Source organism: Amblyraja radiata, chromosome 21 (assembly GCF_010909765.2).
Source record: "Amblyraja radiata isolate CabotCenter1 chromosome 21, sAmbRad1.1.pri, whole genome shotgun sequence".
Classification (NCBI taxonomy): Eukaryota; Metazoa; Chordata; class Chondrichthyes; order Rajiformes; family Rajidae; genus Amblyraja; species Amblyraja radiata.
Window position 1 is genome coordinate 14,309,063 of NC_045976.1, and position 26,563 is coordinate 14,335,625.

The 26,563-nt window shown below is 41.7% G+C and overlaps 1 protein-coding gene across 5 annotated transcripts in view; it reads right to left on the reverse strand.

Moving 5' to 3' along the window:
* Positions 1-26,563, reverse strand: part of cpne8 (copine 8) — a 213,452-nt gene that overhangs the window by 72,609 nt on the left and 114,280 nt on the right. For all 5 annotated transcript variants that reach the window (XR_004415211.1, XM_033039602.1, XM_033039601.1 and 2 more), the window contains 2 exons: positions 7,509-7,572; positions 1,838-1,941 (listed from right to left, as the gene is read on the reverse strand). Coding sequence is in view for 4 of the 5 variants with exons in the window: in XM_033039602.1 (XP_032895493.1) it covers positions 1,838-1,941; positions 7,509-7,572 (168 nt within the window). In the remaining variant the exon portion in view is untranslated. The remainder of the gene's footprint in view (positions 1-1,837; positions 1,942-7,508; positions 7,573-26,563) is intronic.

Consider the following 26,563-nt stretch of genomic DNA (forward strand, 5'->3'; position numbering starts at 1 on the left):
AAAGATATAATAGGAACAACTTTTTTTTTAACACTTAAAGGGTGGTAAGTATATGGAAAGAGTTCCACCCTCTTCATTCCTTTTACCTCCCATTCATGTCAGGCAGAAGGTACTTGAAAGCTTGAGAACATGCACCACCAGACTCAGAAACATCTTCTTGCCCTCCATCATCAGGCTTTTGAATGGTCCTTCCATAAGCTAAGGTACTGTCTGATTCATCTCTGCTCCACTGCAGTCATCAGTCTCTGGAACTGTTGCGCTACAATGCTGAGAACTATATTCCGCATTCTAAATATTTTATTTTATTCTACCTATTTTACTTGAGTTCAGCCTGCTTGTATTTATGTGCAGTATTATCTGATTTGATCGGATAGCATGCAAATCAAATCTTTTCGCTGTATCTCGGTACATGCAATAATAATAAACCTAAACTTATGATGAGAAGCAACATTTAGTGAAACGATGCCCGTAGCTAAATATTGAATGAATTTGGGGTTTATGTTGCCTGGAGATTAACAGGTCAGTGAAAGGATAAATGAACATCCATATTGTAACCTCAGATAGACACAAAAAGTTGGAGTAACTCTATGCGAGACTTTATCTTTTATTCAGAGATGCTGTCTGTCCCGCTTAGTTACTCCAGCATTTTGTGCCTATCTTCAGTAAACCAGCATCTGCAGTTCCTTCCTACACATATTGAAAACCTCAGTTGCATCAGAGATTAAACCATTAGATTAAGATAGAGAGAGACAAAAATAAAAATTGGAATAATGCCCAGAACTATTAAGCATCGGTTTGAGAAACGATGTCTTGCTAAGAAGTGACACTGAATGAAAAGGTTGAATTTATCTGGATAAATACTCAAGCATAAAATTGCTCTATGTGCCCTCAATCAACGAAAATTCCTTCAAATCTGTAAAATATATTAATGAGTTCACTTTTCAGATTTATTAAGCAATAATTTGAAGAAACAATTTGCATGAATAATATGAAGCCTTCAGTTTGGCAAAAGTTTGCAACTATGGTTGCCAATATAATTAGGCTAATTTCTAATTATTAGTAAGGTTTAAAGACTGGCCCATTATTATGTATGCATAAAATTCCAAAATTAAAATTACAATAAAAATCGCCAGAATTTTCATGAGGCTGCACTTGGAGTATTGGGTTCAGTTTTGGTCACCCTGCTATAGGAAGAGTGTTATTGTTAGAAAGAATGCAGAAAAGATTTACTTGAGGGCCTGAGCTTTAGAGTGAAGTTTGGCAGGATAGGACCTTTTCGGAGTGCTGAGGGGGAAGATGATAGAGGTGTACTAGTCAAAAGGAGGATAAATAGGGTGCACACATTATTATTCCGTGTTTTACTCGGAATAGGGGAAATCAAGTATCTGGGGACATAAGGTAAGGTGAGAGGAGAAAGATTTGATAGGAGCCTGAGGGGCAACCTTTTCACAAAGAGGGTGGTGCATATATGGAACAAGCTGTCAGAGGAGGTAGTTGAGACAGGTACAGTAACAACATTTAAAATACATTTGGACAGATACATGAATAGGGAAGGTTAAGAGTGATCTGGGGTAAATAGGATTTGCTTAAATGGGGCATTTTGGTCAACATGGATGAGTTGAGCTGTAGGACCCATTTCCCTGTTGAATGTCATTGTTGAAACTTAGTTTTTGCAGGCACCAATAACATTCATAAAAAGCTGAGAAGTAAAGATTACCAAGCTAATTGCTTTTCTGACACTGGGCAGAATAAGCCTATGAAGGAGTAAACACCACATTTTATATCAATATCTGGGAATCAATCTACTGTAAAACAATATCATCAATAAATCACTTACGTTCCATCCTCATTGCTTCTAAAAAATACAAGGAATGGGTCTGATTTTCCGAAGAAATCTTTTTTATCTAATTTGTTGGCACAGAACTGCATCATCACAATTTCCTGCGGAAGAGGCGATAGATCAGGTGTGAGAGAAAGCAATCAAAAAGGCACCAAACAGGCTGATAAAACAATCAGGTATGGTTTGTTACTGTGATATTGTCAAGAATTAAGTAATGGGTCAGTAGATTAAGTCAGGTGAAGGGCATGGGGAAAACACGCAACAAATATCACCATGAGCGGCCATAAAAATACATAGATGTCAGAAGTGAACAAAGGACATAAATGTTGAACACTTTGGCTTTGAACAAAATACATAATTCTCTTTGTCAATTAACATAGTTAAAGCATCATATATTTTGCAAAGTTTTGCAGAGCCTCAAAACTTCTTTGGACAAAATCATTAAAAAAAAGTGTAGAAAAACAAATAACAAATAAATGTATACAATCTAATTCAAAAGAAAACAGTAAATGGGCTAAAATGGATCACGCTGGGAAACAGGCCCCAGAAATCCTAACTGGGTATTTAACCTGGTGAAGAACAAATAAGAATTCTTGGTACAATATTTTTAAAATTATATCTGGGAATTGCCAGTGGTGATTGTACTTCCTTCGTGTACAATCACCAGGCTCCTGTTTCACAAGTGGCTATTAGCACTGAAGCTAATGATTGCTACTGATTAAAGACATGCCTGTATTTCTTAATGAGGAAGTGCACACTGACTGGAATCATCATTCCACAAGCCACCATAGGTTGCTGGTAGACATGGGGCTGATAAGGCAGCCGGACAATATGGCAAAGTCATGGATGGATGGTGGAATAAAGTGGTGGAGAGAACACATCAACCTAAAGAGTGTCCCAAGAAACATCCTGAATACACAATGAAATAGCACTGGCGAGTTAAAGATGTAATCTGTTGTAAAGATACACTTATCTAACTCCTATATCTAACCAGCAGGGCTGGAATCCTACTTTGCAATGCCCCACAGAATCCCAATTAACTGCATGTCTGAAGAAGGCTCTCGGCCCAATGTCACCTATTCCTTTTCTTCAGAGATGTTGCCTGATCTGCTGAGTTACTCTAGCTTTTTTGTGTCCACCTTTGGTTTAAACCAGCATCTGCTGTTCCTTCCTACATATCAAGTCTTACACCCACTTTTCATATCTTGCACAAATAGCCAGATTTTATTTCTTCATACATTCTACTTCCTCCTCACCACAAAATCTCTTCTAATTTGCAGCGTAAACTTTCAGCTCTTGATTGCAAACATTCACCATGTCCCTCACCCCAATATTTGCATTGTGCTTTTCTTTCAGACACTTTGAGAAATTGCACAATGTAATCACTGTAGTTTTAGCTGACATTTGTAGCCATCAGCTCAGATACAAACTAAGAACAAATAAGCTAAGTGAGGGATTTGCAAATGTTGAGTCACCCTGCTGGTAGCAAGTTGTGGATGGGCAAAGAAATGGATGCCACAAGTGTCAGTTCCCTGTAGGATGAGAGTGCATGTTGCTCCACTGCAGATGGGGACATTTTTCCTGGTGCTAAATACTATATTCTTTAGGCAAGTTAAATACTAGCTGAATCACTGACATTGAATTTGGTGATTGCTGATATCAAATCAGGTTTGCACACTTATCCACTTACTTCAGCAAGCACAATGCTTCTGAAATTGGCAAAGCGTACCAACACTTAATAAGTTTACAAGAGTTCGACCAAAGCTGCACTCTGAGGCAGTCCAATTTTGTGACCAAAAATTTAAAATCTCTGTAGTAAATAAAGTCTGAAAAATATCACATACAAATTGATTATTTTGTCATGGTATAGTTCTTGTTTGTCAATAAAAGGAATTGTATTTGCTGGTTTACATTAAAAAAAAAGACACAAAGTGCTGGAGTAGCTCAGCCAGTCAGGCAGCATCTCTGGGTAACATGAAGAGGCGACATTTCAGGTCAGGACCTCTCTTCATACCGATTATAGCAGTGGGATGAAACTTGGAAGATAAGTTGGGGGCAGGGCAAACCTGGCAAGTGATAGGTGAATACAGGTGTGGGTTTTTTTTGGATTGGCAGATGATTGGACAAACGCCAGAGATTAAAAGACAAAAAGTGTGAGATAAGGAGATGAGGTTTGGGGATGTGTGATATTTGCAGTCAGAGGAAGGGGGTGGAATGCGGCTGGTGGGGGAGAGGAAGGGGAAGGGGAAGGGGAAGGGGAAGGGGAAGGGGAGACGCATCCAGGTGGGTCACAGGGAAGGGAGAATGAAAAAAGGGTGAGGTAGCTAACCTACAAATATTCCCCTTGTTCCTCCCACATTTTTCCCCTTCTCTTCCCCGTGCCTCACCTAGATGAGCATCCATTTTTCCCTTTCCCCTTCCACTTCTACTCATTTTCCCTTTCCCCCTCCACCTCTACTCGTTTGGCTGATGTCTCTAACTGTTTTATTCTTGTTTCTCCGTCTCACAATGGCTTGACTTGCATTGGCACAACTTTGGTCCTCATGTTGACAAACAGCAATAAACGTTTCCCAAGGTGATGAAAAGACTGGAGGAAAGACTAGGTGCTGAGAGCTCTCTGATACCTGCATTAAGGAGGCATTTAAACACACCAGAGCAATTACAAACACCTGTGAAGCCTCAATGTCTCAAACATCATGGTGCCCTGAAATGGGGGGACTATGTAATTTCCACATGGTGAAGCCATTTTTTTTAAAAAATGGCCTTTAAATAGGGGGCGGATCTATGTTGAAACTAATGAAGCTTAAGCTTCAAGGTCCCTAATCCTGGAGGGGCCCCAGAAGCAACTTTAGCCCAGATATTCTTCAGAGTTAAATCAGAATTCCAATTTTTTTTGTTTTCCCAGAAATTAATCTGATTTTTCACCTCGACTAAACCCACCGCCTCAACTAAACGTCACCTCACACTTAAACCTTTACTCATCAAACCTCGCCTCGAGCGGGAGAGAGACGGCGATTAGACAAGTCGCGGATAAGGTCTAAGGTGGAGTTTAGTCGTGAGGATGGAGGTTTAGTTAAGGTGGAGTTTAGTCGTGAGGTGTGAGGTTTATTTGAGGGGCGAGGTTTAGTGAGGTACGGTTTAGTCGAGGTGAGTTTTAGGTGTGAAGAGAAGTTTGGTAGTGAGGTATCGTCGAGGCGAGTGGTTTAGTGAGGCGAGGAGGTGTAGGTGTGGGGAAGTGAGTGTAGGTGAGGTGAGGAAAAGTGGGTGGCTGAGCTCATGAAGGGAGACTGAGGTGCTGCTGAAGGAGACGAGACCACTGCCTTCTGTTGCAGAGAATTTCACACATTTATAACTCGGGGTGAAAAAGTTTTTTCTCATCTCAGTGCCAGGCAAGGAGACATTTCTGGTAACATATTTTTTGTAAAGATTTTTTTTAGCTTATGAGGCCATTTATTGAAACATAAGATTATTAAGGGTTTGGACATGCTAGAGGCAGGAAATATGTTTCCAATGCAGCGAGAGTCCAGAACCAGGGCTACAGTTCAAGAATACGTGGTAGGCCATTTAGAACGGAGATGAGGAATTACTTTTTCACGCAGAGAGTTGTGAATCTGCGGAATTCTCTGCCTCAAAAGGCAGTGGAGACCAATTCTCTGGAGGATTTCGAGTGAGATAGATAGAGTTCTTAGATATGGGGAGAAGGCAGGAATTGGGTACTGATTATGGATGATCAGCCATGATCACAGTGAATGGCAGTGCTGGCTCGATGGGCTGAATGGCATACTCCTGCACCTATTGTCTGTTTCATGAAATGTATATCTTTTGGGGGTTATTTTACTGCCGATGTGTTAGAAAAATTCTAAGCTTCTGTTATGTAAATTACCAGTAGAAAGCTTGAGAATCACTTTCAATTTATTGAAAATGCGTTGCCCCCTGAACTCCTGGAGGTCAATATCATGCTTAGTCCACATTGCTTAAATTTTTTGGGTCTACTGTACAAGAAGGGGTTTAAAAAAAATAAGGATATTAATAATGTAGTGTAATTAAATACAAAATAATAGTTAAAATTAAAAGGTTATTAAAGTATCATGTAGGATAGGTAGCCGTAAAATAAAAAACATTCAAATTAAGGATGTTTCATTCTAAATATATTTAATATAAAATAATTATAAATAATTTAAAACACACTTAACATTTATGACAGAAATTAAAATTTGTGGTGATCTGTCGCAATCCCATTGAAGAAGATAACAGTGGTTACCCAGGCACCATTGCTGGTTACAAAGGGCCCCCCATAATAGTTCAAGCTTCAGAGCCCCAAAAATGTTGGTCCGCCACTGGCCTTTAATAAAATCTGACAATGTGCACTTTAACCACATGTGATTTTTTTCTGTTACATATCTCAAATTGTGGAGTACAGAGGCAAATAAATAAGTGATGGGTCTTTGTCCTAAACATTATGGCGGGCACTGTAATATATTAATTAATATCAGCAAAAATCTTACCTAGTGTATCAATACATTAAATAACACAGTCGTTTTTCAAATGTTCCAGTGGTTTCCGATGTAATAATTTTAAAGATAGATATTATGTTCGACATTTCAATAGTGATGTGTTAACATAAATCAGTATAGCCTGTAATCGGATATATTTCTAGAGCACACCGCTTATTTGTTATTTAGACACTACTTATTTGTGATACAGTAGCATTTGGTTTCACTGTATAGCTGATTTTGTCACTTTTAAATAAAATAATCTGAAAAGGGTTTATGAATGTACATTGATAATTACATTTAAAATTTAGAGAGTCCAATAAAATCCGATAATAAATTTATAGCAGCATCATAAAAAAGATTTGCTTTATTTCCTTATTTGTATTTTGAAGATTAACATTATTCCCACACAGTAATTCCATCATGCGTACAAAAATATGAATGATATCTTGTATACATAAACTTCATTTTCTTGCTTAAGGTCTGTAAAGTCATTATCTGTACAGAACTATATAAAGTAGATAATATCTTCCTTCCATTACCTGGTACATGACGTGAACTAATGGACAAATTAATCATCTTAATCTGGAAACTGCCGATTATTACTGCTATCTCGTAGCATCATTTTAACACATCCACCGCGTTACCTCCCATTGATCGCCTTGGTCGCCTCATAAAACATGATCAAGCTAGTACGACTTGACCTGCCCTGTACAATGCCATGCTGACTGTCCAGAATTGCCCCATTCTCTTCCAAATGGGAGTAAATCCTATCCTGAAGGATCCTCTCCAATAGTTTCCCTACCACTGAGGTGCAACTCACTGGTCAATAATTCCCTGGATTCTCTCCACTTGCCTTAGTAAATAAAGAAACAAAGTTAGCTACTCTCCCACTCTCTGGGACATCGCCTGTGACTAAAGAAAATGCAAAGATCTTTGTCAAGGCTCCTGCAATCTCTTCTCTTGCCTCTCTCAATAACCTGGGATAGATCCCATCACGCCCTGGGGATTTATCCACCTTCATGCTCTTCATTTATAGAAGGAACAAACCAATATTTGACAAAGTCATAGTAAAGTATAGTTAATATAAGTACACGGTTCAAATATTTCAAACTTTCAAGGCATGTCAAGTATATCATTTAATCTAATTTTGCAGAGTGTGAATTTGCTCTTACATGGCAATTGTTCAATTCCTCGGCTGTTAGAATAATTGCCCCACATTTCTTGCCAGGAATTCCTCTGTTAGGTTAAAAAAAGACAAAAATAAATACTTATGCTTTCATATATTTTTTATAAATTATACATATAGTATACATTTGAATAAATCTTTATTTTACTTGATCCAAGAGTATTTATGATACTTGTGCTGCAGTTGGGATGTGCCATATTTAAAACAATAGCCCGAACAAAATAAATCTTACATTAAAAATATATTTTTTTGTAATCCAAAATTCCCTTTGTCAGGGATTATTCAGTTATATAATTATGTGAAACTAACAGCCATTAAATGGAAACAAGAACCAGTTTTCATAAAAGCTGCTCTAAAGCACATTTCAAATAGTAATAATTTGAAATTAACAGGACAGTTTTCCAAACAAACATGTGCCTACTCATACATCCACAACTGCTTCTTCTATGCCTCAGTTGAATGCAAAGCAATGTGGTATGTTAATCAGCCTATAGAACTTCTGTCCTCCGAAGTGTTCTGTAACAACTTTATTACTCCTGCAATCTCCTGGCATATTTGCACTTCTAATTCTCATTGACTATTTTGGGGCCTATAACACACTCCCAAAAAGGTGATCAGCCCCTTTTTACTTCTCAGCTCCACCCATATAGCCTCAATGAATGAACCATCAAAAATGTCATCTCAGACTACTGCCATGATATTCTCCTTAATCAATAAACCATCACCTCATCGTTTTTAACACCGCCCAACCCACCCCCCCCCCCCATTCTATCTCTCCTGTTACAACCTGTACCCTGGAACATTCAACTGCCAGTCCCGAAATGGTTGCATCATTAATATTGGGGCTGGATGCAGCTGCCAATGACAAACTGAAATAGAACACCACCAATCCTCAGAGCAAAGGCTGCTCAATGGAAACATGGAAGCCCGTGGCAGAAGGATGTGGTGCAATTGAAAGAAAATTTTTTCATTTGAAGCATGCTAGAAATGATTCATACCCGATATCTGGTTTCTCCCCATGACAAATTTTTCAATTTTATCTAGTTCCCCCCCAAAATCATGTGATTGATATGGCTTTTAAACCTCTTCTACAATATTCCATATTCTGCCAAGAATTGCTTGTTATCGCCTCCTTGTATATATACTCTGTTTTCACAGGTCAACTATTTCATCGTGCCAATATTAAATGATGTACACATATTCTTGAAGCAGCATTCTAATTGCTATGCTGTAATTTAAATAATTAGTACTATAGGAGCAAAACTTCAAACCAAAAATAACCAAGCACAAATAGCTAATTAGACTCCCTTTGACACTTAGAATACATAGGCCCGATATAGCATGAAATCCTCTTGTACGTCACTTTAGAGAATTATTAATCTCAGCCTTCCCCAACACGTTCTACATGCCATTGCCATGTATTTTTCACGGTACTGACAGCACATTTTAGCCATAGGGAACAATGATCCTAAAAGCACTGACAACAAACAGACTAAAATTATAATTTTAGCCCAATGCCAAAAAATCAATTCCTCTTTAGGAGGTAAGACCATTGCCAATACTAAGTGCAAATCTAGCGTGTGTATCAGCAAATGGCGTTTTATAATTGCCCCCTTGTCTTGTCGGTTAATTTATCAATAAACTAAAATCAACAAAACCAAGCTGCGCGGAAAAAACTCCAAGCCCTCCTGCACGGGGGTAGCCTGCTGAGCTGGCCCTGCTCATCCCATAAGACCAGAGACCGGGAGGATGGAGCCGGCAATGACAACAATAACAGATGCCACGGGTGAGGAGCAAGGCCAGTTGGAGAGGAGAGAGAACGAGGGTCTGGCCTACCACGCCTTCAAGATCAGCTGTGGGTGGCGCCCCCGGGGCACAAAGGTGGACCTGCGAAGATAGGGATGTCGGTTCACAGGTCGACCCGCACGTCCTAGGAAGGCGATGTCTGGAAGCCTGCAGCAGACTGGACTTGCCTGGATCAGAGCACTGACTGGACTTTGAAAATGGCATCAAAAACAAGGCGCCTTTTGCATGTAGGCTCAGTAGACTATTTCTGTACACTTCGTTAATCGGGGATGTGCTTAAGCAATACCTCACTGGACTGTATATAAGAAAATAATTTCACTATGAGTTTGCACATGTGTAATAAAAGCGCATTGAACCAATAAAAGGACAATTTATCACTCTTTTATTTATCAAATATTATCACCCTTTGCAACAAATAATTTATTATACACTACACAACACTAAGATACGAAACAGATATTAACTAAACTATGAACCATGGCTGTCTTTGGTTGTACTATGGACTTTAGTCTTTTTTTGCACTAGTATTCGGATTTTTATTTTATTTAATTTTTGTTTCTTTAATCTCTTTTGTATCTCTAAACAAAACTAAACACAGAGAAAGATAATAATCTTTCTTTGTGTTTAGTTTAGAGATACAGCGCAGAAACAGGCCGTTCGGCCCACCGAGACCACGCTGACCAGCGATCTCCGCATATTAACACTACCCTACACACACTAGGGACAATTTGTATTTATACAAAGCCAATCAACCTACAAACCTGTACGTCTTTGGAGTGTAGGAGGAAACTGAGGATCTCAGAGAAAATCCACTCGATCACGGGGAGAACGTACAAACTCTGCACAGACAGCACCCATAGTCAAGTTCGAACCTGGGTCTCTGATGCTGAAAACGCTGCAAGGCATCAACTCTACTGCTGCGCCACCATGCCACCCTCCAGACCTGTTATGCAGCTGCAAGTAAGAATGTAATTGTTCTATTGTTGGTACATGCGGTGTATGTAATAGAAATGGTATTACCTGCCTCCAAGTTAAAGGGGAAGGAGTGGTAGGTATGTAATATAAATGGTGTTACCTGCCTCCAAGTTAAAGGGGGAGGAGTGTTAGGTATGTGATATAATTAGCATATGTGATGTCTTGTGCAAGTACGCATGCGCGGGGGAGACATATGGTGGCGTCCTGGAATAAAGAAGCTTGTTAGTGTACTCCCGTATCCGAGCCTTATTTAAGTCTGTTGCAAGCATCCAAATACACAACAGTACATATGACAATTAAACACAGTCATAGAGTGATACAGTGTGGAAACAGGCACTTCGGCCCAACTCGCCCACACCGGCCAACAATGTCCCAGCTACCCTAATCTCACTTGCTGTGCTTGGTCCAGAACCTTCCAAACCTGTCCTATCCATGTACCTGTCCAACTGTTTCTTAAATGATGGAATAGTCCCAGCCTCAACTACCTCCTCTGGCAGCTTGTTCCATACACCCACCCAACAACCTCTGTGTGGAAAAAGATACCCCTCGAAATCCTATTAAATCTTTTCCCCTTCACCTTGAACCAACGTCCGCTCATCCTCGTGTCCCCTACTCTGGGTAAAAGACTGTGCATCTACCTGATCTATCCCTCTCATGATTTTGTATACCTCTATAAGATCTCCCTCATCCTCCTATGCTCCATGGAATAGAGACCCAGCCTGCTCAACATGTCCCTGTAGTTCACACCCTCTAGTCCTGGCACCATCCTCGTAAAACTCTTGACTCAAATAACAACTGTTAATTTATTTAAATAAAATGTACCAGATATTATCATATCTCTGTATGAAATATTATGGAAGCACAAGCCCTGGGCCAAATGTGCTGGCTTTTCCTTTATCTTATTTGTATCAGTTCCTAGTTGGCTGGCCCACTGTGTGGACACTTGCATTGTAACACAAGGGAAAAGTGGAACAATTTTTCATGCTGCCCTTTTCCAACAACATATATTCTGCCAAGAGAGCACACTTCATGTAAGAATTTACAGCAGTTGTATTGAGAATCCTTCTATCACTTGCCTGAAGACGTAGAGGGACATATGAGTTGCATTGTACTGCCAGTCAACGTCAAAAACAGGTCCTGGTAATTTATTCACCTTATTGCTCTGCAAGAGCCCCAACACCTTCTTCTTAGTCCCAAACAGTCCTTGCCTATTAGTATTCTCCACACTGATCTCACTGTCTTCAATATCTTTCTCCTTACTCATTTAGTACCTTGCCTAAATCCCTGGACTCTAAGCACAAATTCCCTCCTTTATCCTTGAGCAATCCTACCTTCTGTACTTTTCCTCTTGTTTTTAATATACGGACAAACAGCTTTGGGATTTTTGTTAATCTAACTTGCCAAATCCATTTCTTAGCCCTTTTTGGCTCTTCTAATCGCTACTTGAGTTCTTTCTTCATATTCTTCAAAAGCCCTGTCTGTTTTCAATCTCGTAAACCTTGCATGCACTTCCTTTTTCTTACTGCGCAAATTTACAAACTCTTTGGTCAAGGTTCCAGTCAATATTGGAAAAGTTAAAGTCACCCACTAAGAAAACCCGAAGAAGTCTGAAGAAGGGTCTCAACCCGAAACGTTGCCTATTTCCTTTGCTCCATAGATGCAGCCTCACCCGCTGAGTTTCTCCATCATTTTTGTCTACCTTCGATTTTCCAGCATCTGCAGTTCCTTCTTAAACACTAAGAAAACCATGTTTCTTTGGCATCTTTCGGTAACCTGTCTACATATCAGTTAGAGGAACAGATTTACAATGGGGAAGGATAAGCTCCACCCATACTGCCTCAATGGACAAGCCCTGTGTCCTCTCTGCGCTGGTGATATTCTCCCTGAACAAAAGTGCAACGCCTCCACCTCTTACCTCTCCCTCGATCATGTCTGAAACATTGAAATCCTGGAATGGCCTGTTCCATGCTGTATCTCTAAACTCTAAACCACCAGCTCTTATCTTAATAAAATATCTAAACTACTGTTGTCTCCAGACTATGGCAAGTATTTTAAACAAACTAAATAAGTGATAAGCATGTAGGAAATAACAACATTTTATTGTACACGACATTGGTGAGGCCACATTTGGAGTATTGTGTTCAGTTTTATCCAGCATGCTATAGGAAAGATGTTAAACTGGCAAGAGCGCAGAGAAGATTTACGAGAATGTTGCCAGGACTTGAGGGCCTGAGATAGGGAGAGATTGGTCAGGCTAGGACTTTATTCCTTGAAGCACAGGAGGATGAGAGATGTATAAGATCATAAGGGGAAGAGATTGGGGAGATAAGATGTTGTGCAACATGAGATCCTTAAAATTCCGAAAGGCTTTGATGGTATGGATACAAAACAAATTCAGAAATTATATACAACGTCTGATACGGATATAGGCTAATTTGGCCCAACCAGTCTACGCCAGTGTTTATGTTCCACTGGGCAAATATATAGAGAATGGATTCATGCGTTACTCTGATACTTTTAAATGAGGAATAATGGGAGCATGCTCAGGTGGGGCATAAATGCTCTTGTCGGCCAAATTGGTGAGATAAATAACATGAAATTTTATCTTTTGTGGCCGATTTGTATGTAACATATTAAATATAATAGTGTAGCGAGTCCAAACTTCGTGATCAAATGGTTACTTTATTCGGTGAGATAAGTTTAACATACTTGTGCGTTTGGGACTAACATATTGAGTCATTGCTGCTGAGCGAGGGTGTTGACTTGTGCTCAGCTACCCGTTGACTCATGATCTCAAGGTAAGATCTGCTGATGCAGCAGGACACTCCCCTTAACCCATGACATCATGTGACAGTCCTCGTAACCACTGACAAAGGTTCGACAGTAAGTGGTCTGACCATTAGGTGACTCCACAGGACCCCCCCCAAGATCCGGATGCAGGCCAACGAAACGCGGCAGCCAAAACTCGTAAACTCACAGGCGAAAAGGGATACAGCGCGTAAGGTGCGCAAGCATGGTCGAGAGCGGCTCCTGCAATGGGTCGTGGGCCACCCGGCCGTGGGTCAGGATGGTGGGGCCCGCGGGCACAGTCGATGCTCTGGCTGTGGGCCATCCCGGCCGAATGCCGAGGGGTGCAAGGAGACCAATGCAAAAGCCGCAGGATGGATGTGACACAGTCGCATCTCATCGACCAACAGGGGATCGTTTCCCAAGAAATACGGCACCCAGCAACGGCTGGGAGATGTCGGCAACAATGCAAACCAAAGAAAACACAACAAGGAAATAAGAATAAAGTAATAGCTAAACCCAGCGAGGTCATTACAGTGTAAAAAGTGAAAAGAATTAAAAAAAACTAATGTGAGCAAAAAAGTCCAAAGTGGTAGGAAACTAAAAGTCCCCATTGTCCAATGTTTATGGTGTGAATGGTGCAGGATGGCTCAGGAATCCAATGTCCGATGAGGAGCTGTGCTGGAAGCTGGAAAACTGGAGGTTGCAGTGACACCATCCGACCTGACGTAGCGCTGTTGACAGTGGTCAGACTGCAGAGACACCATCCGACCTGACGTAGCGCTGTTGACAGTGGTCAGACTGCAGAGACACCATCCGGCCAGAAGGTGGCACTGTTGACGGCAGTCAGAGCACGTCGAGCGTCGCCTACGGCCGGCCGCGGCAGCCATTTTGGCAGTCGACTGCAGCGGCTTGAATTGGCGGCCAACCGAGGCAATTCCCGTGCGTGCGGGGTGGCTGGCATCAACGGGCCTCGCCCCACCGCTGCAGATAGGAACTCCACCCACCATCGTCTGTCTCGTCGGAGACCGGCTGCGCTGCCTTGCCCCCGACGGAGACTGGAAGCTGCTGGGGAATCCGTCGTGGGACCGCCGATGTACGACTGGCCGAGGCTCCACCCCGTTGCTTGAGACTAGGCCTTGAGCAGCAGCCGGCAGGGTGTCGGGTAGCTGACGGCCAGTGGGTGGCTCCGGGCGCACCATGCGGGAGAGAATGCGAGGGCCGAGGCTGCTGTGCCACTGTCTGCTGTGGTGGGCCGGGGATGTGGGCGGGCGACCCAGGCAGCCTGCGATCAGCTAGACCAGGCATAGGCGGGAGGTGTGCGGCCCGACCGCGACGGTGGGGCCAAGGTGGCAGCCGGTTGTCGCACAGTGTTGACGGCAGCATCCATAGCGTTAATTACTGTGGAGCTGGGCTCTCGGCTGCAGACATCAGGACACCACTGTAGAGGTGGGTGGTCGGCTGCGTGTGTCGGGAAAAATCCAAAATTCCAATTTGGATTGTCGCGGGTCACCAATGTAGTGAGTCCAAACTTCGTGATCATACGGTAACTTTATTCGGTGAGATAAGTTTAACATACAAGTGCATTTGGGACTCTCTAACATAAGAGTCATTGATGCAGCTGCTGCTGAGCGAGGGTGTTGACTCATGCTCAGCTACCTGGCTACCTGTTGACTCATGATCTCAAGGCAAGATCTGCTGATGTAGTAGGACCCTCCCCTTAACCAATGACATCACGCGACAGTCCTCGTAACCACTGACAAGGGTTTGACAGTAAGTGGTCTGACCATTAGGTGACGCCACAATAGCACAATAATTGCTTATGTTCGCCAAATATGAATACAATAGAAACAAATTAAGTACAAAGACCTTGGTTTAACTTTTAAGCTCATCAAATTCTCAATGAACTATGCCAATAATGAACTTAGGAGGGAGGTTTCCATAAAATTCTTAAATTATTAAGAAGGTTTTAGTTACAATAATAGAATTATATATGGGGAAGTAAACAAATCAATTTGGGTCACATATAACATATTCTCATTTTTCTGCACAAAGGCTCAGTGAACAAAAGTGTTAAAATCATGAGGGAGCCACAGTCATGGCCAATTGCTTTTGGAAAACAGCTGAAAGTAATGAAATATTCATCCGATTTTTGCTCTCAACATTTTATATCTTCTTGAAGATAATATGGAAAGAACTGTAGCATAAAATATAAAATATTTAAATTATAACATGATTGATTTTTTTTTTACTGAGTTGTTAAACAATATCAACATTCTTCTCCAGGTTTTCAACACCCGATCTTAGAGTCTGAAATCAATGCAACTTTTTTCTGTCTCTCAAACATGGTGTTCTGAACAGGTTGAACTCAATTGCATTACATTATTACTTCTGGAAATAGCATTTTAACTGTTTGTAGTTTCCTAAAATCATTAGGCAATATCCTCTCTTGTTCCACTTGGGAATTATCAGCTGAGTACCATAGCTAAACTGAAATTATACATGAAAGTATTACAATGGCAAATAAGCTTTGTCGTTTTTTTTATTACTCTCAGATGTAAATTCATGCCTCAATGGGTAAAGGGGAAAATAAAGATATGTCTTCAAATTCTGAAGCCATAAATGCTGCAGAAAGATTCTCTCTAGATAAAATACATATTTTCTCCCTTTACCATTAGTTTTCTTACATTGATAGCTTTATTTCTGCTGCCTAACTTATACTTTGTTTATTGAACACGAGCCAAACACTTATCTACAATATAGCTTGAATCAACTGTGATGTGCACTCAGAATCATGTGTAATGAGCAATAACCTTACATAATGAATTGCTCTTTCATGAATTAATAATATCAATCTCCTGAAATCTGTTTTTTCAAATAGTATCTGCCAAATGCCTGCATGTGACGCAGCATGCAACACAGCCTGATCCAGACCATGCACCTAACTTGTCTCATTGCAATCATACTTTCTACAAAATATACTGCTCCTGTTATCATTATAATTACTCCCTTGTCATTCACTTTTCTTTCTAACTCCACACAAATTAATGGCTTGAACCATATACAGCTCCCAATTTTCAAAAGTGGTCTGCGGTATACATGTTATATCATTTTGTTCCAGAAACTACACATATACTTTTTATATCTTGAGTCAACATCATATTTATATTGGCTATGAAATGAAAAGACGCAAAAAGAAAATACTTACAGAGCACCCTATCAAGTTTCTCGGAACATACAATAAATTTCACATTACTCAATTCTCCAGCAACTTCTTTGGGGAAATCCAAAAAACAGCATGATAATGTGAACAGAAATGGAGAATGATAAACAGACCTGTATCAATGGCACATGTCCCATTATCTACCTTCTATCCTTCAGGCCAATATCCCAATGTACCAATGGTCCAATCGGACTAGTTGTGCAGTCAAACCCAGTACCTAGAATCGATTTACGATAGGGTTGGGTGAGTGGGAAGGATGACAAACAGAGGGAAGTGGGATAGAGGCACATTGATTGACTTTTGAGGATGATGTGGTATGCTATATGATTCAAGGCAGCATAACGGTTGAGTGTTGGATGGTTTGGTGGAGCAACTCCGATCACGGGTAGGAATGGGGATTGGCAGGAGGGGTTGGAAAGATTAAAACATTTACATGGCTGGCTGGATTCCTTAGCTGGCACTAAACCTGGAAACCAGATCCTCCTGAGATTTCCCAGTACTGACCATTCCTCAATCAATGTAGTCCAAATGCCCCCACAATATTCCAAAGCAAGAGGCGCACAAGGAACATTATCCTATGAACAGCCAAAGCAGAAATCACATTCGGAGCACAGTGTGACAATGTCTCGTCAATTAACAGGGGCTGCACAAAATGAAATGAAAAAAGATGTGAATGTACTTCATGTGGGGATAGAATTAACTAAGATAGAATAACAATGCGCCAATCTAAAAACTTCTTCAATACCACTACCATAAGAAAATATTTTAATAAAATTATATGTCTAATCTAAAAGGAAGAAAAGTGATTGGTGTAATGTTTGAAAATGGTCTCCCCGGCATTTATACAGCAAATTTGATTCCCCAAATTATTACAAAACATTTTGGAAATGTTTTGTTCTCAGGGGAGTAAGACCCTGAAAACTGATGTTCTGAGGTGTGCTCCAGACAAATGAACACCTGACATGGGAAAATAAATCTATTGTTATTATTTTATTAACTCATGTGAATTATCATAATTGTTACTTTGTTTAGTGAAATAAAAGCATGACCACTATATTGATCCAAGTGATTTACCAAAAACTAGCAGTCCCAGAAAATTTGACAAATATGGTAATTATTGGTCCAGCTTCTTCCCATTTGTGATAGTTGAATCTCTTAATCCATTTTAATGCAAGATTTCATTTATTTAATCTGCTGTTCTTCTTTCCTCAACTGCTGAGATTTTTCAGTGCTGTGCTGTATCATTTGCTGAGGTCAACCAAGTCATTCTTCCCCCAGGCTTCTTGGCATTCTCCCAGTGTTACTTTATAGCCAAACTGAAGCAAGCAAATTGGATTTTACAGTTGTAGCTCACTCTGCAACGTTATCTCCTACCACTGGAAGCAATTCTTGGTCAGTGCTCTGCTCTCCAGTGACAGTAGTTACAATATGGAAGGTAAACTATACATTTAATTCTCCGGTATCTTTGTTTTAACCAACAGTATGTAGTCTGAGTAACTAGTCAGCAGAGCAACCAGCAGCATAGAACAAAAACTCGTTAATTGTCTTTTAATGCAATTAGTAATGTTACACCTGGAAGTACAAAACCAATAAAGAATTGTGTTGCACATCAATGTTGTTTGATAGATGGTACATACAGTGATCTACTATAGGTTCTGGGTGTGCTTTACTTTGCTTTAGACATATAGCACGGACCTTCTGCCCACCGAGTCCACACCGAGCAGTCATTACCCCGTACACCATTGGACATCCGAAGAAAAACCTGCGCTGTCACAATGTCTAGTCTTTGCAACGTGGGAGAAAAGATAGAACCACTGCGGTAGTTTTATCCTACACTCTGTGAACTGTCCCTAGTGTGTAGGATAGAACTAATGGATGGGTGATCACTGGTCGGCACGGACTTGGTGTTTTCACACTGTATCTCCACACTAAACTAAGCTAAAATAGTTCATAAATACTATCCAAAGTACTCAAAAAGCTTTTATTAGTACAGTACTGTGGAAGAAACATAGCAATGTTAATGCACTGTACCTGAATCTCTAATACTAAACTCAACCAAGAATCGCACCATCCACCCAGTGGTCATTCCATGATACAACAAACTCGGATACAACAGATTTTGTCTGCTATAACCAAAATCCATTAGAGAGATGTGTGTTATTGCGAGGTTTATTCGCAATAACACAGTCCCATTGTCACTACTCCAAAGATCAATGGATCCCCTTGTGTTCATGTCATCATTGTGTGCACCCATCTCCAGCTATGTAACAATGGCTGTTTATCTAACACTGAAACTTTCATCTATGCCTTCACTACCTCTACTCTTGATATTTTCCCAGAGCACTCCAGGCCAACCACCTCATGCCATTCTCCACAAACTGGAAATTATTAAAAACGGTGCCACATTTGTTCTAAGTTCACTCTTAGTCCATTTCATTCATCATCCACGTTGTTGCTGAGCTACGCTGGTTCACCGATAAGCATTATATCATTTTACATTTCTCTTCCTTCTTCACAAATTATTTTCATTGGTTGGCGAGGCCGCATTTGGAGTGATGTGTTCAAGTTTTGTCACCCTGCTATCAGAAGGTAGTTGTTAAACTGGAAAGAGTGCAGCAAAGATTTACATGGAGGTTGCCAGGCCTTTAGGGCCCGAGCCACAGGGAGCTGTTGGACAGGCAAGGACTTTAGTGCAAGATGCTGGGGGATGATCGTACAGAGGTGTATTAGATCATGAGTGGAATAGATAGGGTGAATGAACAAACTATTACCCAGGGTAGAGGAATCAAGAACAAAATACAACAACATAGAACAATACAACATAGGAACGGGCCCTTTGGCTCGTAATGTTTGTGCTGAACATGACAAGTCAAACTGATTTTATCTGCCTGTGTATGATGCACATCCCTATATTCACTGCACTTCCACTTGTCTATCCATAAGCCACTTAAATGCCACTATCATATTTGCCTCCACCACAATCTTTGGCAGTACATTCCATGAGCCTACCACTCTGTGTAAAAAAATAAATTGCCCCACTCCATTAAACTTTTCCCCTCTCATCTTAATAGCTACACCCTATAAGTGTTGAACGTTTCCACCCTGGAAAATAGGTTCTGACGGTCTACCCTATCTATCCCTCTCATAATTTTATATACTTCTATCAAGTGTCCGATCAACGTTCCAGAGAAAACAATCCAAGTCTATCCAACCTCTCCCTATGGCCGAAACCCTCTAATCCAAGCAGCATGCTGGTAAATCTCCACTCCACAGCCTCCACAGCTTTCATGTAATTGGGGCGACCTGGACTGTACTAAGTTAATGAAACACAACCTGCCATGTGCAAAACCATGCTGACTATCACTAATTTGCCTATTCTCTTCCAAATGGGAGTAAATCATAACTCGAAGAATTCTCTAGAATAATTTCCCTACCACTGATGTGAGGATGACTGGCCTATAGTTCCCTGGCTTCTCTCTACTTCCTTTCTTAAACATAGGAACAACGTTGGCCACTCTCCACTCATCCGGGACTTTGCCTGTGGCAAGAGAAGAAAGAAATATCCTTGTCAAGGCCCCTACAACTTGCCTCCCTCAATAACCTGGAATAGATCCCATCAGTCCCTGGGAACTTATCCACCTCAATGTTCTTTAACAGCCTCAGTACCCCCTCCTCCATCTCAAACTAGCCGAGTAGATTTGTAATCTCCACACTGATCTCGCTGTCCTTCTCAACGAATACAGATGCAAAGTACTCATTTAGTACCTCATCTACATCCTCCGACTCAAAGCATAGATGCCCTCCTTTATCTTTGAGCGGTCCTATCTTTTCCCTGGTCATCCTCTTATTTTTAACACGTGTACAAAAAGCCTTTGGGTTTTCTTTAATCCCATGCTATTGGCATATCATGGGCCCTTTTGGCTCTTCCAATTGCATGAGTTCTTTCTTCTTTTCCTAAGAACCATAGGACATAGGCTTAAGGGGAGAGGGGAAAGATTTCATAGGAATCTGAGGGGCAACTGTTTCACACGGAGTATGGTGAATATTTGGAACAAGCTGCCAGAGAAGGTAGTTGAGGCAGGTACAATGAAAACATTTAAAAAGCATTTGGACAGGTACATGGATAGGAAAGGTTTAGACGGATATGAACCAAACACAGGCAGGTAGGTTTTAGTGGAGATGTGGCATCTTGGTTAGCATGGGCAAGTTGTGCCAAAGAGTCTGTTTCTGTTTTGTATGACCATAATTCTATCTCTCTCTAGTTTCTTCTGTTCTATAACATCCTGATGATGTTGCTATAAAGAGTACCACTATGATGTATTTTGATCAGACAACCCAGCTGGAGTATTTGTGATTGTTTAGATGATGGAAGAGTTCTAAAGTCAGGAGTCATTGATGTCAGTTTAAGACTGACAGGACAGAATTTGACAAAATAAATTACCGCATGTTTATAAATTACGTTTAAGATAAATTAGACGTGCACTAACAAAGGTATAGATGGAGATGTAATGTCACAGACCTTGACTAATCTAACTGGATGCACAGAGAAGCAAATGTTTTACTTGATGAACAAGCAAATCTGATGATGAAAGACCAACTCAATTACAATGCAAGCATACAAGCCTGCAGGTTCAGATTTACCAATGAAAAGCTGATGTAACTCAATCTTTGCACCCACCCTCTACACCAACCCCCAGGCAAACATCACTGAACTGGAAATAGGCCAGAAATAAACCACCAACAGAACAGAATATGCGACCCACGCAGGTTTGTAGGTTAATTAGCTTCTGTAAATTGTCCCTAGTGTGTTGGATAGATGCCCTGACCAATGAAGGCAAACATACCATATGTCTCCTTTATCACTCTATCTAGTGTTGCTACTTTCAGGGAGCTTTGGACTTTATCACTCTTTATACATTAATGCTGTTAAGTGTCTTGCCATTAATTGTACATTCCCCCCTACATTCAACCTCTCAAAGTGCAACACATCTGACTTGCTGAGATTAAACTCCATCTGCTATTTCTCTGCCCATTTCTGTAGCTGATCTATGTCCTACTGTACACTTTGGCAACCTTCCTCATAGCCCACATCCCAACCAGTCTTGGTGTCATCAGCAAACTTATTAATCAACCCAGCTACGTTCATGGCCATTACAAATATCACATCCAACAAAGGTTCCAGCACAGATCCCTACAGAACTCCACTGGTCACAGACCTCCATACTGAATATTGTTCTTCCACCACAACCCTCTGTCTTCTATCAGTAAACCAGTTGTGACTCCATAAAACCATGTCACTGTTACTCCCATGTATCTTAATCTTCTGGGCCAACCTACCTACCTTGAGGGACTTTATCACATGCCTTACTTTCAGTGTAGTCCATGTTGGCAATATCCCCAGCCCTACCCTCATCGATCAGCTTTGCCTGAAGAAGGGTCTCGAACCGAAACGTCACCCATTCCTTCTCTCCAGAGATGCTGCCTGTCCCGCTGAGTTACTCAAGCTTTTTGTATCTTTCTAAAGTTTAAACCAGCATCTGCAGTTCCTTCCTACACATCTTTGTCACCTTGCTGACACTGTACACACAGGTACAATGGCGTCAAATACATAAACTATCATTGCCATTCATCTCGATAGCAAAGCAGTTCTGTTCCCGGCTTGCCCTCAGGTTGCAGCAGCCAGTGGCAGGGTAAAGTAAAGATATCTCAATGAAATGCAGACTTCTTCCATTGCTCCTCATTGAACCTCAGACAGGAGAACTACACTCTTCAACCCTAGGTGTTTAGATGACTTACTGCTGAGTGTCCTTTCCTCATTTATTGTTCTCCCTGCTCCAGCATACTGATCGAGTCTGTGTACCCGTCAGTCATTTTAACATTTATCCTTTAGTGTTAAATGAATGCCTACTAATGTGCTCTATCTCAAGAAAGCAAACCTGAATAACACCAGCAAGAAGAAAATTCAAATCAATAAATTAAGAAATAATCTAGTTGATGATCTACATCACCTAGTGACATATAACATAGTTGGTGAATTGAGCTACAATCGTCCACATGTCATGTTTACCACTCTGGACGAACAGCTACCATAGAATTTGGCAAACAGAAACAACCACATTTTATCATCTAGGTGTTGGATCAGATTCTAATTTGATTTTTTTAAACTCAAGTGTTTTATTCATATCAGATTTCGAACATGCCCTATGTGTCACTTTGCAATTTGGGTATTGGACGACTAGAGGTGGCTTTAATATTTTAATGCGTACAAGGGGACAGAAACAGTACAACAGGACTTCAAAACAATCACAGTGAAATTAGCTGAGGTCGGAAAGAATGGTCAGATGGGAAACTTGCACAATGAAAAGGAGAACAGCATAAGAGGGCAGAGCAAATGCGCCACCCATTCCTTCCCTCCAGAGATACTGCCTGTCCCTCTGAGTTACTCGAGCAATTTGTGTCTATCTTCAGAGTAAATGAAGGGGTGGGCTGGGTAGCACTGCAGCAGGTTTAATGAGGTGGGGCTTGGCAACAAAAATGTTCAAGCAATTTGCTTGAAGGAACATGACTGCTTTGTTCTCTCCAGGAGTGGCTCAGTTGAGAGCACCCTTGTCAATAATAGTCTTTGATACCACAGTGTCCCCCCTACCATGGTACTCCAACAGGATTAACAAGCTCTCCAGGAAGACTTGCTCCATCCTGGGGGCAGAGTTGGATTCATCTGAGGTGGTCTTGAAAGGGAGGATGCTCCTCAAACTGCAGAGCATCTTGGACAACACAGCTCACCCCCTCCATGACACACTGGTCAACCCAAAGAGTACCTTCAGCGACAGATGCAGTACAGAATGCCACAGGAGATCCCTTTTCACTGTGGCTATCAAACTGTACAACTCAATTGGCAGATCAATTTCCCTCCTCGGATAAATAAAGTTCAATCGTATCATATCATATTGCATCTTATCGTATGAAGGCCAGATCCTGTTCTAATGAGACATGACTAAAATCCCCAGTCTCTATTCCTGCCAAAACCAACTAGCAATGGTAAATTGCTGGGCAACAACTGGTACATATTTTTATCCCTGAAATACAGAGTGGCAGACATTAGACAGTGTGTTATTCTCGATTGAGCAATAAAGGGAATGGAATATAACAGACCGAATGTCAGCTCTAAACTGCATCCCCCCCCGGCAGGCCGCAGAGTAGCCGAGGTCAGAGCCCACGGCCGGTGGAGTCGGCGGACTAGGTTGGAACCCACGGCTGACGGAGCCTGGGACTGGGTCAGAGCCACGGAGGCGCCCGGCAGCGACAGTAGAGAGGTCAGCGCAGCGGTCGATAGGGGCAGCAAACGACAGACGAGGACTGGCCACGTGGAAGTGAGGACACTGCTGCTGAGGGAAGGAACAAAGGAGGACCTGGCATGGGGGGACCCTCGTGAGGGAGGCGGGTAGAACAATGGACAATGGGGACCCTGCGTGTGGGGATTGCTGTGAAGTGGGGGGGGGGGGAAGATAAATTTGTAACTTTGTAAGATAACTTTATGGGCGTCTATTTGCATAGCTTGTTAAGGTATGCAAGCAAAGATTTTCACTGTGACTTATAAAGTATTCAATTCAATTCAATTCTATTCAGTCCTGAAACTGACGCTGTCCTGATGATCCCTTGCACTCCATTAAATCCAGGTCTGGTGCATTCATTACAACATCAGTTCCACCTAGCAAATTATTAATTCCAGTATCTTTCATGCTTAATTCTGCAGTATTTCACTCCAATGCTCATTAGACTGTAGCATTTCCAAAGCCTTATTGCCATGGAAACAATTCTGCCCTAAACTAAAGCGAGCCACAGAAGACATTGCAATGCTATACTATGTACTGGGTATACCGGTTCACCAGGAACAAAAAGTCACACTCAGTATCAGTGCAATTCAAATCAAACTGCACAAAGCAATTCATGTAAAATTGCCTTATTCAATTACAGGGGCTCACAATTCATCAATGCCAAGTGTGACGTTTACTACAGTGGGAAATATAGCAGTTTCATACCTAAAGATAGATTACACTAAGTGGAACTGGAGTGTGTTTAAATTACTTTACAGCTGCTGAGGTTCAGATAGCATTAATAGAGCACACTTGATTCCAATATTGTCACCAGAATTCATAAAATAAATGATTGCCTTGCAACCAACTACAGTTTCCAATGTCAGATAATATAGGCTTAATGCAAGAAAAGGTTCCCCTCAAAAATCTTTAATTTAAATGAGAAAAAGCACATAGAAACAGGAAAAAGATAACTGATTTTATAAAAGAAGTGGGTGACAAAGTCATTAGGAAGCTGAGCTGAAATCAGCACCAATCTCTTTTAAATCAGTCCCATTTTTTACTCAGAGAGTGGTAGCGGTGTGGAATGAGCTTCCAGTGGAAGTGGTGGCGGCAGGTTCGTTGGTATCATTTAAAAATAAATTGGATAGGCATATGGATGGTAGGCAGCGCGGCTCTCCGGTAGGCAGCGCGGCTCTCGCCAGCAGCGGCCTCTGCAGTCCGTCTGCGTTTTTATTATTTTATGTCTATGTTTTAATGTAGTTTTTGTTATTTTTGTTGGGGTATGTGTGTGGGGGGGTGGGGGTGGTGGGGGGGGGGAGGGGGAAACTTTTAAATCTCTCCCTGCACGGGAGACCCGACCTTTTCTTTGTCGGGTCTCCGTTGTCGTTGGGGCTGCAACGAGGAGCGGCCTCCAACAGGAAAACCGGGGACTCCAGTGCCGAACTCACCTCACCGTCGCGGAGCTGGCCGAGTCCAGAGCGGGTGGAGCTGTGGTGGACGCTGCTGCGACCCGACCCCCGGAGATCCGGTGGCTGCAACTGCGGGTTTGGCGGGCGGCGGCACCGGGAGCCCGCGGGTCCCTGCTGGGTGACCGCTTTTCGGGGCTTCCGCAACGGCGACTTCTCCCGCCCGAGTTGCGGGGTTGAAGAGCTCCTGGAGCGGGGCCTTACAGCACCGCCCCGCGCGGCTTGGAATGGCTGCAGGCTGCGAGCGCGCGCCGGGGGCTCCAACACCAAGACCCGGTGCGCGAACTTGCATCACCCGGCGTGGTTTAATGGCCACGGGACAATTCGCCATCGCCCGCCGGGGGCTTTGACTTTGACTCTGACATGGGGGGGGAGAGTGCAGTGGAGAGAGAAGTTTTTTTGGCCTTCCATCACAGCAATGTGATGGATGTTTATGTAAAATATGTTGTGTCTTGGGTCTATTTGTTGTAATGTATGGCTGCAGAAACGGCATTTCGTTTGGACCTCACGGGGTCCAAATGACAATAAATTGAATTGTATTGTATTGTATATTGTATGAGAAGGGAATGGAGGGTTATGGTATGAGTGCAGGCAGGTGGGACTAAGGGAAAAAAGTTGTTCGGCACGGACTTGTAGGGCCGAGATGGCCTGTTTCCGTGCTGTAATTGTTATATGGTTATATGGTTATATGGTTAATGGAAGTTAAATGTTCCTCCCCATTTTGTAAAATGGGTACAAAGAATTTGGCTGCCAGGAAAGCAAAAGCAGGTTCCTTAAATATGATCATCAGGTGCGAAAAATGTGCGATACATATTTAAATTCAGTTTTGCTCATTTGCCTTTGCAACATTCTAGCCACAACAATAATTTGTGTTTCTCTAGTTGTGATGCTGGAGAAGGAAACATTTTTATGTGGCAGAACTCATTTCCCATTTGTTTTCCAATGGTAATGTCCAATAATAATTTAACTTGCAGAAAGTAGCTTGCTCAAATTGAGAATAAATATTGGAATTTTCAAATATCTCCACAATTTAGTTGAGTTTATACTCCAATGAAACCAGAAATTGCAATATCTAAACGTTGGCTATGCAACCATCATTCACAGAAGACGTACATTTATTGTCTCTCTAAGTCTGTTTCAATACACAAAGATTTTGCCATTTTCTAATTTCAAACACAGGCTTTTTGAGGGTGGCGCAGCAGTAGAGTTGCTGCCTCATAGCACCAGAGACCCGGGTTTGATTCTGACTACGAGTGCTATCTGTCCGGAGTTTGGACGTTCTCCCTATGACCACGTGGGTTTTCTCAGGGTAACCCCCATTTCCTCTGACATTTCAAAGGCATACAGGTTTGTCGATTAATTGTTTTCTGTCTAGTGTGATGGAACTAGTGTACAGATTATCATTGGTCAGCAGGACTCGGTGCGCCGAAAGGCCCGTTTCCATGCTGCATCATAAGGTCATGTGATA